This window comes from Takifugu flavidus, chromosome 5, assembly GCF_003711565.1.
Source record: "Takifugu flavidus isolate HTHZ2018 chromosome 5, ASM371156v2, whole genome shotgun sequence".
Taxonomy (NCBI): domain Eukaryota; kingdom Metazoa; phylum Chordata; class Actinopteri; order Tetraodontiformes; family Tetraodontidae; genus Takifugu; species Takifugu flavidus.
Genome location: NC_079524.1, coordinates 18,069,689 through 18,081,500, shown reverse-complemented (window position 1 = coordinate 18,081,500; position 11,812 = coordinate 18,069,689). Strand labels below are relative to the sequence as shown.

Here is an 11,812-nt window from a genome sequence, read left to right as displayed (position 1 = left end):
CTCTGTTTTCATTTATGCTGCGTTTAAAGACTCCTCGTACAGCTGCCTTCCGCCGAAGGACACGTGTGTTTACAGGGGCTGGTCCCTCCCGTGGAACCGATACTTTCCCTCGTGACTGGTCGGTTGTTTCCTTCGTGACTGGTCGGTTGTTTCCTCCGTGACTGGTCGGTTGTTTCCTCCTCCATGACCGGTTGGTTTTAGAGCTGCAGAAGTCTAAAATCTTTATTTGTATTTACAAAAAACAGATTTGTATCAAATGGCACTTTCTGAGCTCTCATCTGTTGTCTGGACTGAGACGATTCTGCAGTCGAGACTAAGTGTGTTGTTCTCTCCCCTCTCTCTCTCCCCTCTCTCTCCCTCCATCTCTCTCTCCCTCTCTCTCCCCCTCTCTCTCCCCCCCCTCTCTCCTCCCTCCCTCTCTCTCTCCCTCCCTCTCTCCCTCCATCTCTCTCTCCCCCTCTCTCTCCCCCTCTCTCTCCCTCCATCTCTCTCTCCCCCTCTCTCTCTCTCTCTCCCTCTTTCTCCCCCTCTCTCTCCCTCTCTCCCTCTCTCTCTCTCTCCTCCTCTCCCCCCCTCTCTCCCCCTCTCTCTCCCTCCCTCTCTCTCCCTCTCTCTCTCCCTCCCTCTCTCTCTCCCTCCCTCTCTCTCTCCCTCTCTCCCTCTCCCCCCCCCCCCTCTCCCCACCATCCCCCTCCCCCAGGTGAGCTCACCTGGGGGAGGGGGATGGTGCTGAACAGTGTGGACCGGGTGTTCCCTCTGTGGCAGGTGGCGGGGGGGGCGGTCAAGGACGACTGGAGGAAATTAGTTTGAGTTGCTCCATGGACGATGGGAGGGACTTTCATATCAGGAGGAAAGAACTTTATGGGGGAGAGAATGTTGATCTCCTTTAACAGGAATGGTCCAATAAAGTGTGTGTGTGTGTGTGTGTGTGTGTGAGTGTGTGTGTGTGCGGGGGGGGGCAGTTTACAGGACTCAGAACGTTTCCTGGTTGGAAACAGGAGGTGCTGCCAGGACAGACCTGTGTTTACCTTTGGGTCACTTCCTTACTGTCACAGCAACGGTGGGTTCAAAGGTCAAAACCCTGTAGTTAAACCTGAAGGGTTGAAGGTTTCACCTGTGGATCTGAAGGTTTCACCTGTGGATCTGAGTGTTTCACCTGTGGATCTGAGTGTTTCACCTGTGGATCTGAGTGTTTCACCTGTGGATCTGAGTGTTTCACCTGTGGATCTGAAGGTTTCACCTGTGGATCTGAAGGTTTCACCTGTGGATCTGAAGGTTTCACCTGTGGATCTGAGTGTTTCACCTGTGGATCTGAAGGTTTCACCTGTGGATCTGAATGTTTCACCTGTGGATCTGAAGGTTTCACCTGTGGATCTGAAGGTTTCACCTGTGGATCTGAAGGTTTCACCTGTGGATCTGAATGTTTCACCTGTGGATCTGAGTGTTTCACCTGTGGATCTGAGTGTTTCACCTGTGGATCTGAGTGTTTCACCTGCTAACCTCAGCAACGCCCTGTGCTGGTGTCATAAAGCAACTTTGTTGCATTCAGGAGGACTTGAACGTCCCCGTTCTGTCCTCAGCCAGAACAGGTTTCCTGCTGGTCTGTGTGACTCACAGGCTTTAATCTCTGTCACCTCACTGGCTGCTGGATTCCTGAGCTAGTGTGCACGTGTGTGTGTGCACGTGTGTGTGCGCGCGCGTGTGTGTGCGCATGTGTGTGTGTGTGTGTCCGGGGAATGTGGATGAGAACTTCCTTGTAGCAACAGGGTGGAGACACCTGAGGAGGCAGGTTCCCAGCCTCATTTCCAGCCTGAACCGGTTCAGGAACGGCTGATTCGGGTCCCCGCAGCAAGTGAAACGTCTGAGTGTGAAGTCAGAGGTAAGACACGGACCCACTGGGTTCTGGTTTCTGTTCTGTCACCTGACCCGTTTATGTCTCTGCACAAGGAAGTGTCCCAAAGGGGACAGTTTTCCTACGGGTGTTCTTCCTGATTTCATTCTTCCTGAATGTCTGGATGAATCAGAACCTGTCTGAGGACCCTCTCTGGGAGGGGTTCTGCTTTGATCCAGGCTCAGACAGGGAGACCAGGCGTCCTCTGGGCTCCTGGGTTCTGCTCCGCCCGTCCTCTGACGGTCTCTGTCCTGCAGGATGCTCTACACAGAGTTACTGCAGCTGTGGGATGAAGCGGTTCAGGCGGTGGATGTCAGGGACTGGCCCAGAGCGCTGGCTAAGCTGGAGCAGATCGCAGAACCCACGTCCCGGACCCTGTTCAACACTGCCTCGGCTCATCTGGCTCTGGGTCACCTGGATCCGGCCCTGAAGGTCAGACTCCCGTCTAGCTGCTGTGTTCCTCAGGGCTCCAAAGGGGGACGAGTGAGGGCCACGTTCCCTGTGTTCCTTTCCTGCCTTTGCTCGAACGGTTCTGTTCCTCTTGGGTCCAGCACATGGACCCAAGAGGAACAGAACCGTGCCGTGATCCTCACCGTGAGTGGGTCACGATCCCGGACTATTTGCTGTCTTGTGTATCATCCAGGCTTTGGATCTGACCCTGGCCAAGGATGAACGTCTGGCTGTTGGGTTCTTCCAAAGAGCCGCCGTGTTGATGCAGATGAACAGGTACAACCTGTTGGTGCACCCCCCCCCACACACACACCTACACACACACACACACAACACACACACACACACACACACACACACACACACTAAACTAGATGATCCATGAATGCTCCTCTGCAGGCTGGAGGAGGCTCTGTCCACACACACACACACACACACACACACACACACACACACACACACACACACACACACACACACACACACACACACACCCCTAAACGAGCTGACCCATGAATGCTCCTCTGCAGGCTGGAGGAGGCTCTGTCCACACACACACACACACACACCACACACACCACACACACACACACACACACACACACACCACACACACACACACACCCCACCCCTAAACGAGATGACCCATAAATGCTCCTCTGCAGGCTGGAGGAAGCTCTGTCCACACACACACACACACACACACACACACACACACCACACACACCACACACACCTACACACACACCTACACACACACACCCCTAAACGAGCTGACCCATGAATGCTCCTCTGCAGGCTGGAGGAGGCTCTGTCCACACACACACACACACACACACACACCACACCACACACACCACACACCACACACACACACACCACACACACCACACACACACACACACCACACACACACCTACACACACACACCTACACACACACACCTACACACACACACACACACACACACACCACACACACACACACACACACCCCTAAACGAGCTGACCCATGAATGCTCCTCTGCAGGCTGGAGGAGGCTCTGTCCACACACCACACACACCACACCACACACACACACACACACACACACACACACACACACACACACACACACACACCACACAACACACACACCCCTAAACGAGCTGACCCATGAATGCTCCTCTGCAGGCTGGAGGAGGCTCTGTCCGACTGCATCTGGGCCCAGAAGCACATGAGGGGGAACCCCCTGATCGACTACAGGCAGCTGGGGCTCCGCTTCAAGCTCTCCAGCTGGCAGGTCCGACATTCCGCCCCCCCCACCCAGGGAATAAGGGTGCAACTGTTCCCCCCTGCCCCACATCACCTGCACACACCTGCCCGCTAACAAAGGCCCATTGATGGGTCGGGCCAGCAGCAGGTATCAGGGCTCGGTGACCGGACTGGTTCTAGCTGACCCGCTCCTGAGTCTGGGTCAGGACCGTCGGCCGCTGCCCTGTATGGTAGCGTCAGGAACGATCAGTCGTTCCGTGACACACCTGTGGAGAGTTTTGGTGAAAGGTTCAGGTCCATAATGTGGTTTCTCCAGCTCTTAAAGACCACTTTGTGGTTCTTTTGGACTCAAGCCTGAAGTCCCACTCAAATCCAGAACTGCTGGTTGATGAATGTGTGTGTGCAGCTGTAACGTCACGCTCTTCTGATGTGTGTGCAGGTGTTACACAACGCAGCAGCGGTGTACTGTCGGATGGGTCAGTGGGAGAGAGCCACACAGGTTCTGCTGTCTGTGTCTGAGGACAGAGGTGGACCACGGATCATCCCCATAGACCTGGCTCTGGAGAAGACCCTGGTGGGGCTCACACGGCAGAGCGGGCGCACACACACACACACACCACACACACACACACACACACAGACACGCACGCACGCACACACACACACACAGAGACACACACAGAGACACACACACAGAGACCACACACAGAGACACACACACACACACACACACAACACACAGAGACACACACACACAGAGACACACACACACAGAGACACAGACACACACACACACACACACAGACACACACAGAGACACAGACACCACAGAGACACAGACACACACACAACACACAGACACAGACACAGACACACACACAGACACACACACGCACAGACACACACACACAGACACAGACACACACACACAAGACACAGACACAGACACACACACACCACACACACACACAGAGACACACACACACACACACACACAGACACACACACACACACACACACACACAGAGACACACACACACACACCACACACACAGATACACACACACACACACACCACACACACACACACACACACACACACACACACACACACACACACACACACACAGCTACACTAACCAGCAACCTCTGACTGATTCCCAACCTGTGGTCAATAACAGAAGAAGGAGGCCATCCCTCCCCTCCTGGTCCCGGAAGCTGTGGTGTTCCGGCCCCGGAAACAGGACGTGGAGCAGCTGACGAAAAGAGATTTCCTGGGCAAAGCCAAGGTACAGCGCCCCCTGGTGGCGTCTCCGGGATAGTTCATCTGTAAGCTCTGCTCTTCAGCTTCACTGGTGTCGCCTCTCACAACCGTGTGTGTGTGTGTGTGTGTGCGTGTGTGTGTATGCGTGTGTGTGTGTGTGTGTGTGTGGTGTGTGTGTCTCTGTGTGTGGTGTGTGTGTGGTGTGTGTCTGTGTGTGTGTCTGTGTGTATCTGTGTGTGTGTGTGTGTGTCTGTGGTGTTGTGTGCGTGTGTGTGTGTCTGTGTGTGTGTGTGCGTGTGTGTGTGCATGTGTGTGCGTGCATGTGTGTGTGTGTATCTGCAGGTGATTACCTCAATAATCCCCAACGATGATTTCGGAGGATTTGAGCCTCTGAGGCTGCAGGTAGGTCTATCAGAAGGTTGAGAGGGAACAGCCAGTAACCAGTCAGGTGGGGAGGGAACAGCCAGTAACCAGTCAGGTGGGGAGGGAACAGCCAGTAACCAGTCAGTAACCAGTCAGGTGGGGAGGGAACAGCCAGTAACCAGTCAGTAACCAGTCAGGTGGGGAGGGAACAGCCAGTAACCAGTCAGTAACCAGTCAGGTGGGGAGGGAACAGTCAGTAACCAGTCAGGTGGGGAGGGAACAGTCAGTAACCAGTCAGTAACTGTCAGGTGGGGAGGGAACAGTCAGTAACCAGTCAGGTGGGGAGGGCACAGTCAGTAACCAGTCAGTAACTGTCAGGTGGGGAGGGAAAGTCAGTAACCAGTCAGTAACCAGTCAGTAACTGTCAGGTGGGGAGGGAACAGTCAGTAACCAGTCAGGTGGGGAGGGAACAGCCAGTAACCAGTCAGTAACTGTGCCAGGTGGGGAGGGACCAGTCAGTAACCAGTCAGTAACTGTGCCAGGTGGGGAGGGACCAGTCAGTAACCAGTCAGTAACTGTCAGGTGGGGAGGGAACAGTCAGTAACCAGTCAGTAACCAGTCAGTAACCAGTCAGGTGGGGAGGGCACAGTCAGTAACCAGTCAGTAACCAGTCAGTAACTGTGTCAGGTGGGGAGGGCACAGTCAGTAACCAGTCAGTAACCAGCCAGTAACTGTGTCAGGTGGGGAGGGCACAGTCAGTAACCAGTCAGTAACCAGTCAGGTGGGGAGGGACCAGTCAGTAACCAGTCAGTAACTGTGTCAGGTGGGGAGGGAACAGCCAGTAACCAGTCAGTAACTGTGTCAGGTGGGGAGGGAACAGTCAGTAACCAGTCAGTAACCAGTCAGTAACCAGTCAGGTGGGGAGGGAACAGCCAGTAACCAGTCAGTAACCAGTCAGGTGGGGAGGGAACAGCCAGTAACTAGTCAGTAACCAGTCAGTAACCAGTCAGTAACCAGCCAGTAACTGTCCTCCACAGAAACCCGGCTTCTACGAGCCCCGACTGGATGCTTCCAGGTAGGTTTGTCCCATCACACACCTGGACTCTGGCCCCTCCCCTCTGGGGTGATTGACAGGTGTGTGTGTGTGTGCTCACCTGTCAGGGACTCTCGCTACATGCGTGTGAGGACTCCGTTCATGGCCCAGGGGCCGGGGCAGCTGACCGTGCCGGGGGGGGCCACGGTCTTCCTGTTTGGTGAGGAGGACAGGGACGGCATGGCCACGGTCATCTTTGATGGACAGGTGAGGCGCCTCCTGGTTCCTGTGTGATGTCATCAAGGTGTTCATCACCTGGGCTGTTTGGGAGCTGAGGAGGTTTGTGTCTTCCAGAGGGGGCTGCTGCCTGTTTCACTGCTCCAACCGGCAGACCTCAAGGTGTCCAAGGGCAAGAACAAGGATGTAAAGTAGACCTGGCTGGACACCAAGCGTTTCCATGGCAACACTCCCAAGGGTCCCGGCCCTAACCTGTGTGCTTCCTGTTTCAGAGTGTTCCCAGTGGGATCCCTCTGCCCCCTGAACTCAGGCCACCAGCTCGCCCCAGGAGCCACCCCAGTGTTGCCGCCCCCTCTCAAGGTCGCCCTCCTGTCTGTGCTGTTCTCCTGTCTGTGCTGTTCTCCTGTCTGTGCTGGTCTCCTGTCTGTGCTGGTCTCCTGTTGGGCAGGTGGCATCAGTGCAGCTCACCTGCTGGACTGATGAGGCCAGCAGGTGAGCTGGGTCTGGTCTTGGACCTCTGCAGCTCCAAGCTCAGCGGTCTCCAGCTGCAGCTTGGAGCTGTTGAAGCGTCTGTATTCAAGAGGCAGACTGCCCACAGACGGGCAACAGCCTGGTCGTGTCAGTCGTGCTACCAGGGCGCTGGACTGAAGTCACCTGTTCCTCTCGTCTGGATGGTTCTAATCACCTGTTCCTCTCGTTTGGATGGTTCTAATCACCTGTTCCTCTCGTTTGGATGGTTCTAATCACCTGTTCCTCTCGTTTGGATGGTTCTAGTCACCTGTTCCTCTCGTTTGGATGGTTCTAATCACCTGTTCCTCTCGTTGGATGGTTCTAACGTCACAACCTTCAGTAATTCACCTGTTCCTCTTGTTTGGATGGTTCTAATCACCTGTTCCTCTCGTTTGGATGGTTCTAATCACCTGTTCCTCTCGTTTGGATGGTTCTAATCACCTGTTCCTCTCGTTTGGATGGTTCTAATCACCTGTTCCTCTCGTTTGGATGGTTCTAATCACCTGTTCCTCTCGTCTGGATGGTTCTAATCACCTGTTCCTCTCGTCTGGATGGTTCTAATCACCTGTTCCCCTGTCTGTGCTGTTCCCCTGTCTGTGCTGTTCTCCTGTCTGTGCTGTTCCCCTGTCTGTGCTGTTCCCCTGTCTGTGCTGTTCTCCTGTCTGTGCTGTTCTCCTGTCTGTGCTGTTCTCCTGTCTGTGCTGTTCCCCTGTTGGGCAGGTGGCATCAGTGCAGCTCACCTGCTGGACTGATGAGGCCAGCAGGTGAACTGGGTCTGGTCTTGGACCTCTGCAGCTCCAAGCTCAGCGGTCTCCAGCTGCAGCTTGGAGCTGTTGAAGCGTCTGTATTCAAGAGGCAGACTGCCCACAGACGGGCAACAGCCTGGTCGTGTCAGTCGTGCTACCAGGGCGCTGGACTGAAGTCACCTGTTCCTCTCGTTTGGATGGTTCTAATCACCTGTTCCTCTCGTCTGGATGGTTCTAATCACCTGTTCCTCTCGTCTGGATGGTTCTAATCACCTGTTCCTCTCGTTTGGATGGTTCTAATCACCTGTTCCTCTCGTCTGGATGGTTCTAATCACCTGTTCCTCTCGTTTGGATGGTTCTAATCACCTGTTCCTCTCGTTTGGATGGTTCTAATCACCTGTTCCTCTCGTTTGGATGGTTCTAATCACCTGTTCCTCTCGTTTGGATGGTTCTAATCACCTGTTCCTCTCGTTTGGATGGTTCTAATCACCTGTTCCTCTCGTTGGATGGTTCTAATCACCTGTTCCTCTCGTTTGGATGGTTCTAATCACCTGTTCCTCTCGTTTGGATGGTTCTAATCACCTGTTCCTCTCGTCTGGATGGTTCTAATCACCTGTTCCTCTCGTTTGGATGGTTCTAATCACCTGTTCCTCTCGTTTGGATGGTTCTAATCACCTGTTCCTCTCGTTTGGATGGTTCTAATCACCTGTTCCTCTCGTTTGGATGGTTCTAATCACCTGTTCCTCTCGTTTGGATGGTTCTAATCACCTGTTCCTCTCGTCTGGATGGTTCTAATCACCTGTTCCTCTCGTTTGGATGGTTCTAATCACCTGTTCCTCTCGTTTGGATGGTTCTAACGTCACAACCTTCAGTAATTCACCTGTTCCTCTCGTTTCTGTGTCTAGAACTGGGGTGTGAGAACACACCTGTGTCAGATTAAACTGGGTGTGAGAACACACCTGTGTCAGATTAAACTGGGTGTGAGAACACACCTGTGTCAGATTTTGTTGTAGTTCTGATTGAATGAAGCAGTACCGGAGCAGCGCCACCAGGTGGCGTCCTGGCCCCACCTAACCGGGTTGTTTGTCCGTGCAGGTTACGCCACCTCAGATACCCCCCCTCCATCCTACGCCTCTGCCACGGAAGCAGCCCCACGGAGGAGCGCTGCGGTGTCGCCCCCCCGCGGCCAGGTAAGACTCACCTGTGCACCCTTCACCTGGAGCCAGGAGCCATCATCCATGCTGCTGACGCTCGGCGACACACACACACACACACACCTTCTCCCCTCCGCCTGGTCCCAGGGTCCTGGTGGGGCAGCAGAGAGGGACTCTGTGGTGGTGAAGGTCCACTACACGTACACCCTGGCTCTGTCGGTCCCTCTGGACACGTCGGTCCATGACCTGAAGCAGCAGATCGGACAGAAACTGGGCCAGTCTGCCTCTGTCCTGCGCCTCAGGTAACTCCCAGATGCTTCTGGACCGGACCGGACACACTCACTGTCCTGGTCCTGGAGCACCAATGCTCACCAACATCAACGCCCTCCTCTCTCAGACAGAAGCAGCACGGTTCCCGGGCGCTCGTACCGGTGAATGACACGGAGGGGTCAGAGGTCACAGTGCAGGAAGTGGCCCAGGCTGGCCGAGCGACGCTGTGGTGCCAGGTGAGTCTTCCATCACCTGACTGCTGCCTCCTGAGGCAGAAGCACCTCATCTCACTCACCTGCTGTCGTCTGACCAGACTGAAGACCCCCTGGAGAACCGGCCCATCCTGTACCAGGTGGTGGCTCTGTACGACTATGCTGCTCAAGGCCCCGAGGACCTGGAGTTCAGTGAAGGCGACACCATCGACATCTTGGGAGAAGGTGAGAGCTGGTAGAGTTACCTGATGGTGAGCGAGTGTGGTCACACACCTCCGCTGTGTCTCCTCCTCCTAGTGAACGAGGAGTGGCTGGAAGGACACTGTGCAGGAGGTATCGGCATCTTCCCCCGGTGCTTCGCCTACAGGGAGAACTTTGCTGACACCGTCGTGTCACAGCTGTGACTCCAGACCAGAAGGTTCTTCACCAGCTTCCAGCGAGAACCACCAGATAACCTCTAACGACCTCTAATGAACCTCTAAAGACATGATGGACTGACCTGGACTGACCTGGTGTCCGGCAGAGCTGCCAGAGACCCAGAAACATCTGGCTGGAAGGTGTCTGACCCAAACCTCTCACATGTATCACGTTCTCATCAACGTTCTGGATTCTGGTCTTCTAACTTCAGAATGTTCAGCTGGTGTTGTTGGTTCTGTTCGGGTGCACTAATAAATACCCAGTAAGTGACTGGATGGGTGAATGTCAGCTCACAGGAACCTCCCAACAGCATGAGGAGGACAGGAGGTGGGTCCGTCCACCCTCGTGGAGGGGAGGAGCTCACAGGAACCTCCAACAGCATGAGGAGGACAGGAGGTGGGTCCGTCCACCCTCGTGGAGGGGAGGAGCTCACAGGAACCTCCAACAGCATGAGGAGGACAGGAGGTGGGTCCGTCCACCCTCGTGGAGGGGAGGAGCTCACAGGAACCTCCCAACAGCATGAGGAGGACAGGAGGTGGGTCCGTCCACCCTCGTGGAGGGGAGGAGCTCACAGGAACCTGCCAATGCTCCCAACAGCATGAGGAGGACAGGAGGTGGGTCCGTCCACACTCGTGGAGGGGAGGAGCTCAGAGGAACCTCCCAACAGCATGAGGAGGACAGGAGGTGGGTCCGTCCACCCTCGTGGAGGGGAGGAGCTCACAGGAACCTCCCACAGCATGAGGAGGACAGGAGGTGGGTCCGTCCACACTCGTGGAGGGGAGGAGCTCACAGGAACCTCCCAACAGCATGAGGAGGACAGGAGGTGGGTCCGTCCACACTTGTGGAGGGGAGGAGCTCACAGGAACCTCCCAACAGCATGAGGAGGACAGGAGGTGGGTCCGTCCACCCTCGTGGAGGGGAGGAGCTCACAGGAACCTCCCAACAGCATGAGGAGGACAGGAGGTGGGTCCGTCCACACTCGTGGAGGGGAGGAGCTCACAGGAACCTCCCAACAGCATGAGGAGGACAGGAGGTGGGTCCGTCCACCCTCGTGGAGGGGAGGAGCTCACAGGAACCTCCCAACAGCATGAGGAGGACAGGAGTGGGTCCGTCCACACTCGTGGAGGGGAGGAGCTCACAGGAACCTCCCAACAGCATGAGGAGGACAGGAGGTGGGTCCGTCCACACTCGTGGAGGGGAGGAGCTCACAGGAACCTCCCACAGCATGAGGAGGACAGGAGGTGGGTCCGTCCACCCTCGTGGAGGGGAGGAGCTCACAGGAACCTCCCAACAGCATGAGGAGGACAGGAGGTGGGTCCGTCCACCCTCGTGGAGGGGAGGAGCTCACAGGAACCTCCCAACAGCATGAGGAGGACAGGAGGTGGGTCCGTCCACACTCGTGGAGGGGAGGAGCTCACAGGAACCTCCCAACAGCATGAGGAGGACAGGAGGTGGGTCCGTCCACACTCGTGGAGGGGAGGAGCTCACAGGAACCTCCCAACAGCATGAGGAGGACAGGAGGTGGGTCCGTCCACCCTCGTGGAGGGGAGGAGCTCACAGGAACCTCCCAACAGCATGAGGAGGACAGGAGGTGGGTCCGTCCACCCTCGTGGAGGGGAGGAGCTCACAGGAACCTCCCAACAGCATGAGGAGGACAGGAGGTGGGTCCGTCCACACTCGTGGAGGGGAGGAGCTCACAGGAACCTCCCAACAGCATGAGGAGGACAGGAGGTGGGTCCGTCCACACTCGTGGAGGGGAGGAGCTCACAGGAACCTCCCAACAGCATGAGGAGGATAGGAGGTGGGTCCGTCCACACTCGTGGAGGGGGGAGCTCACAGGAACCTCCCAACAGCATGAGGAGGACAGGAGGTGGGTCCGTCCACCCTCGTGGAGGGGAGGAGCTCACAGGAACCTGCCAATGCTCCCAACAGCATGAGGAGGACAGGAGGTGGGTCCCTCCACCCTCGTGGAGGGGAGGAGCTCACAGGAACCTCCCAACAGCATGAGGAG

The 11,812-nt window shown here is 55.8% G+C and overlaps 1 protein-coding gene across 2 annotated transcripts; it reads left to right on the top strand.

The window, feature by feature from the left end:
- Positions 1 to 39: 39 nt before the first annotated feature.
- On the top strand, positions 40 to 10,071 carry LOC130525557 (NADPH oxidase activator 1-like). 2 transcript variants are annotated; one of them, XR_008950514.1, is made up of 17 exons: positions 40 to 164; positions 701 to 1,879; positions 2,149 to 2,323; positions 2,535 to 2,617; positions 3,515 to 3,623; positions 4,035 to 4,169; positions 4,777 to 4,884; positions 5,202 to 5,261; positions 6,260 to 6,297; positions 6,384 to 6,522; positions 6,610 to 6,678; positions 6,765 to 6,852; positions 8,844 to 8,938; positions 9,050 to 9,204; positions 9,304 to 9,408; positions 9,486 to 9,609; positions 9,682 to 10,071. XR_008950514.1 is itself a non-coding variant. In XM_057032439.1 (17 exons), the coding sequence occupies exons 3-17, from the start codon at positions 2,150 to 2,152 to the stop codon at positions 9,786 to 9,788; spliced, it is 1,593 nt and encodes a 530-aa protein (XP_056888419.1). In that variant the 5' UTR covers positions 40 to 164; positions 701 to 1,879; position 2,149; the 3' UTR covers positions 9,789 to 10,071. The 2 variants fall into 2 exon arrangements, 1 of the variants encoding a protein (XP_056888419.1); XM_057032439.1 differs by having other exon boundaries at positions 9,300 to 9,408.
- The last annotated feature ends 1,741 nt before the right edge of the window (positions 10,072 to 11,812 follow it).

What these genes read in the sequence shown, in the direction of transcription:
- LOC130525557 (XM_057032439.1), top strand. Translation starts at nt 2,150, where the DNA reads ATGCTCTACACAGAGTTACTGCAGCTGTGGGATGAAGCGGTTCAGGCG. An exon ending in ATTTCCTGGGCAAAGCCAAG is followed by an intron (nt 4,885 to 5,201) that starts GTACAGCGCCCC and finishes GTGTATCTGCAG; the next exon opens with GTGATTACCTCAATAATCCC. An exon ending in GAGCGACGCTGTGGTGCCAG is followed by an intron (nt 9,409 to 9,485) that starts GTGAGTCTTCCA and finishes TCGTCTGACCAG; the next exon opens with ACTGAAGACCCCCTGGAGAA.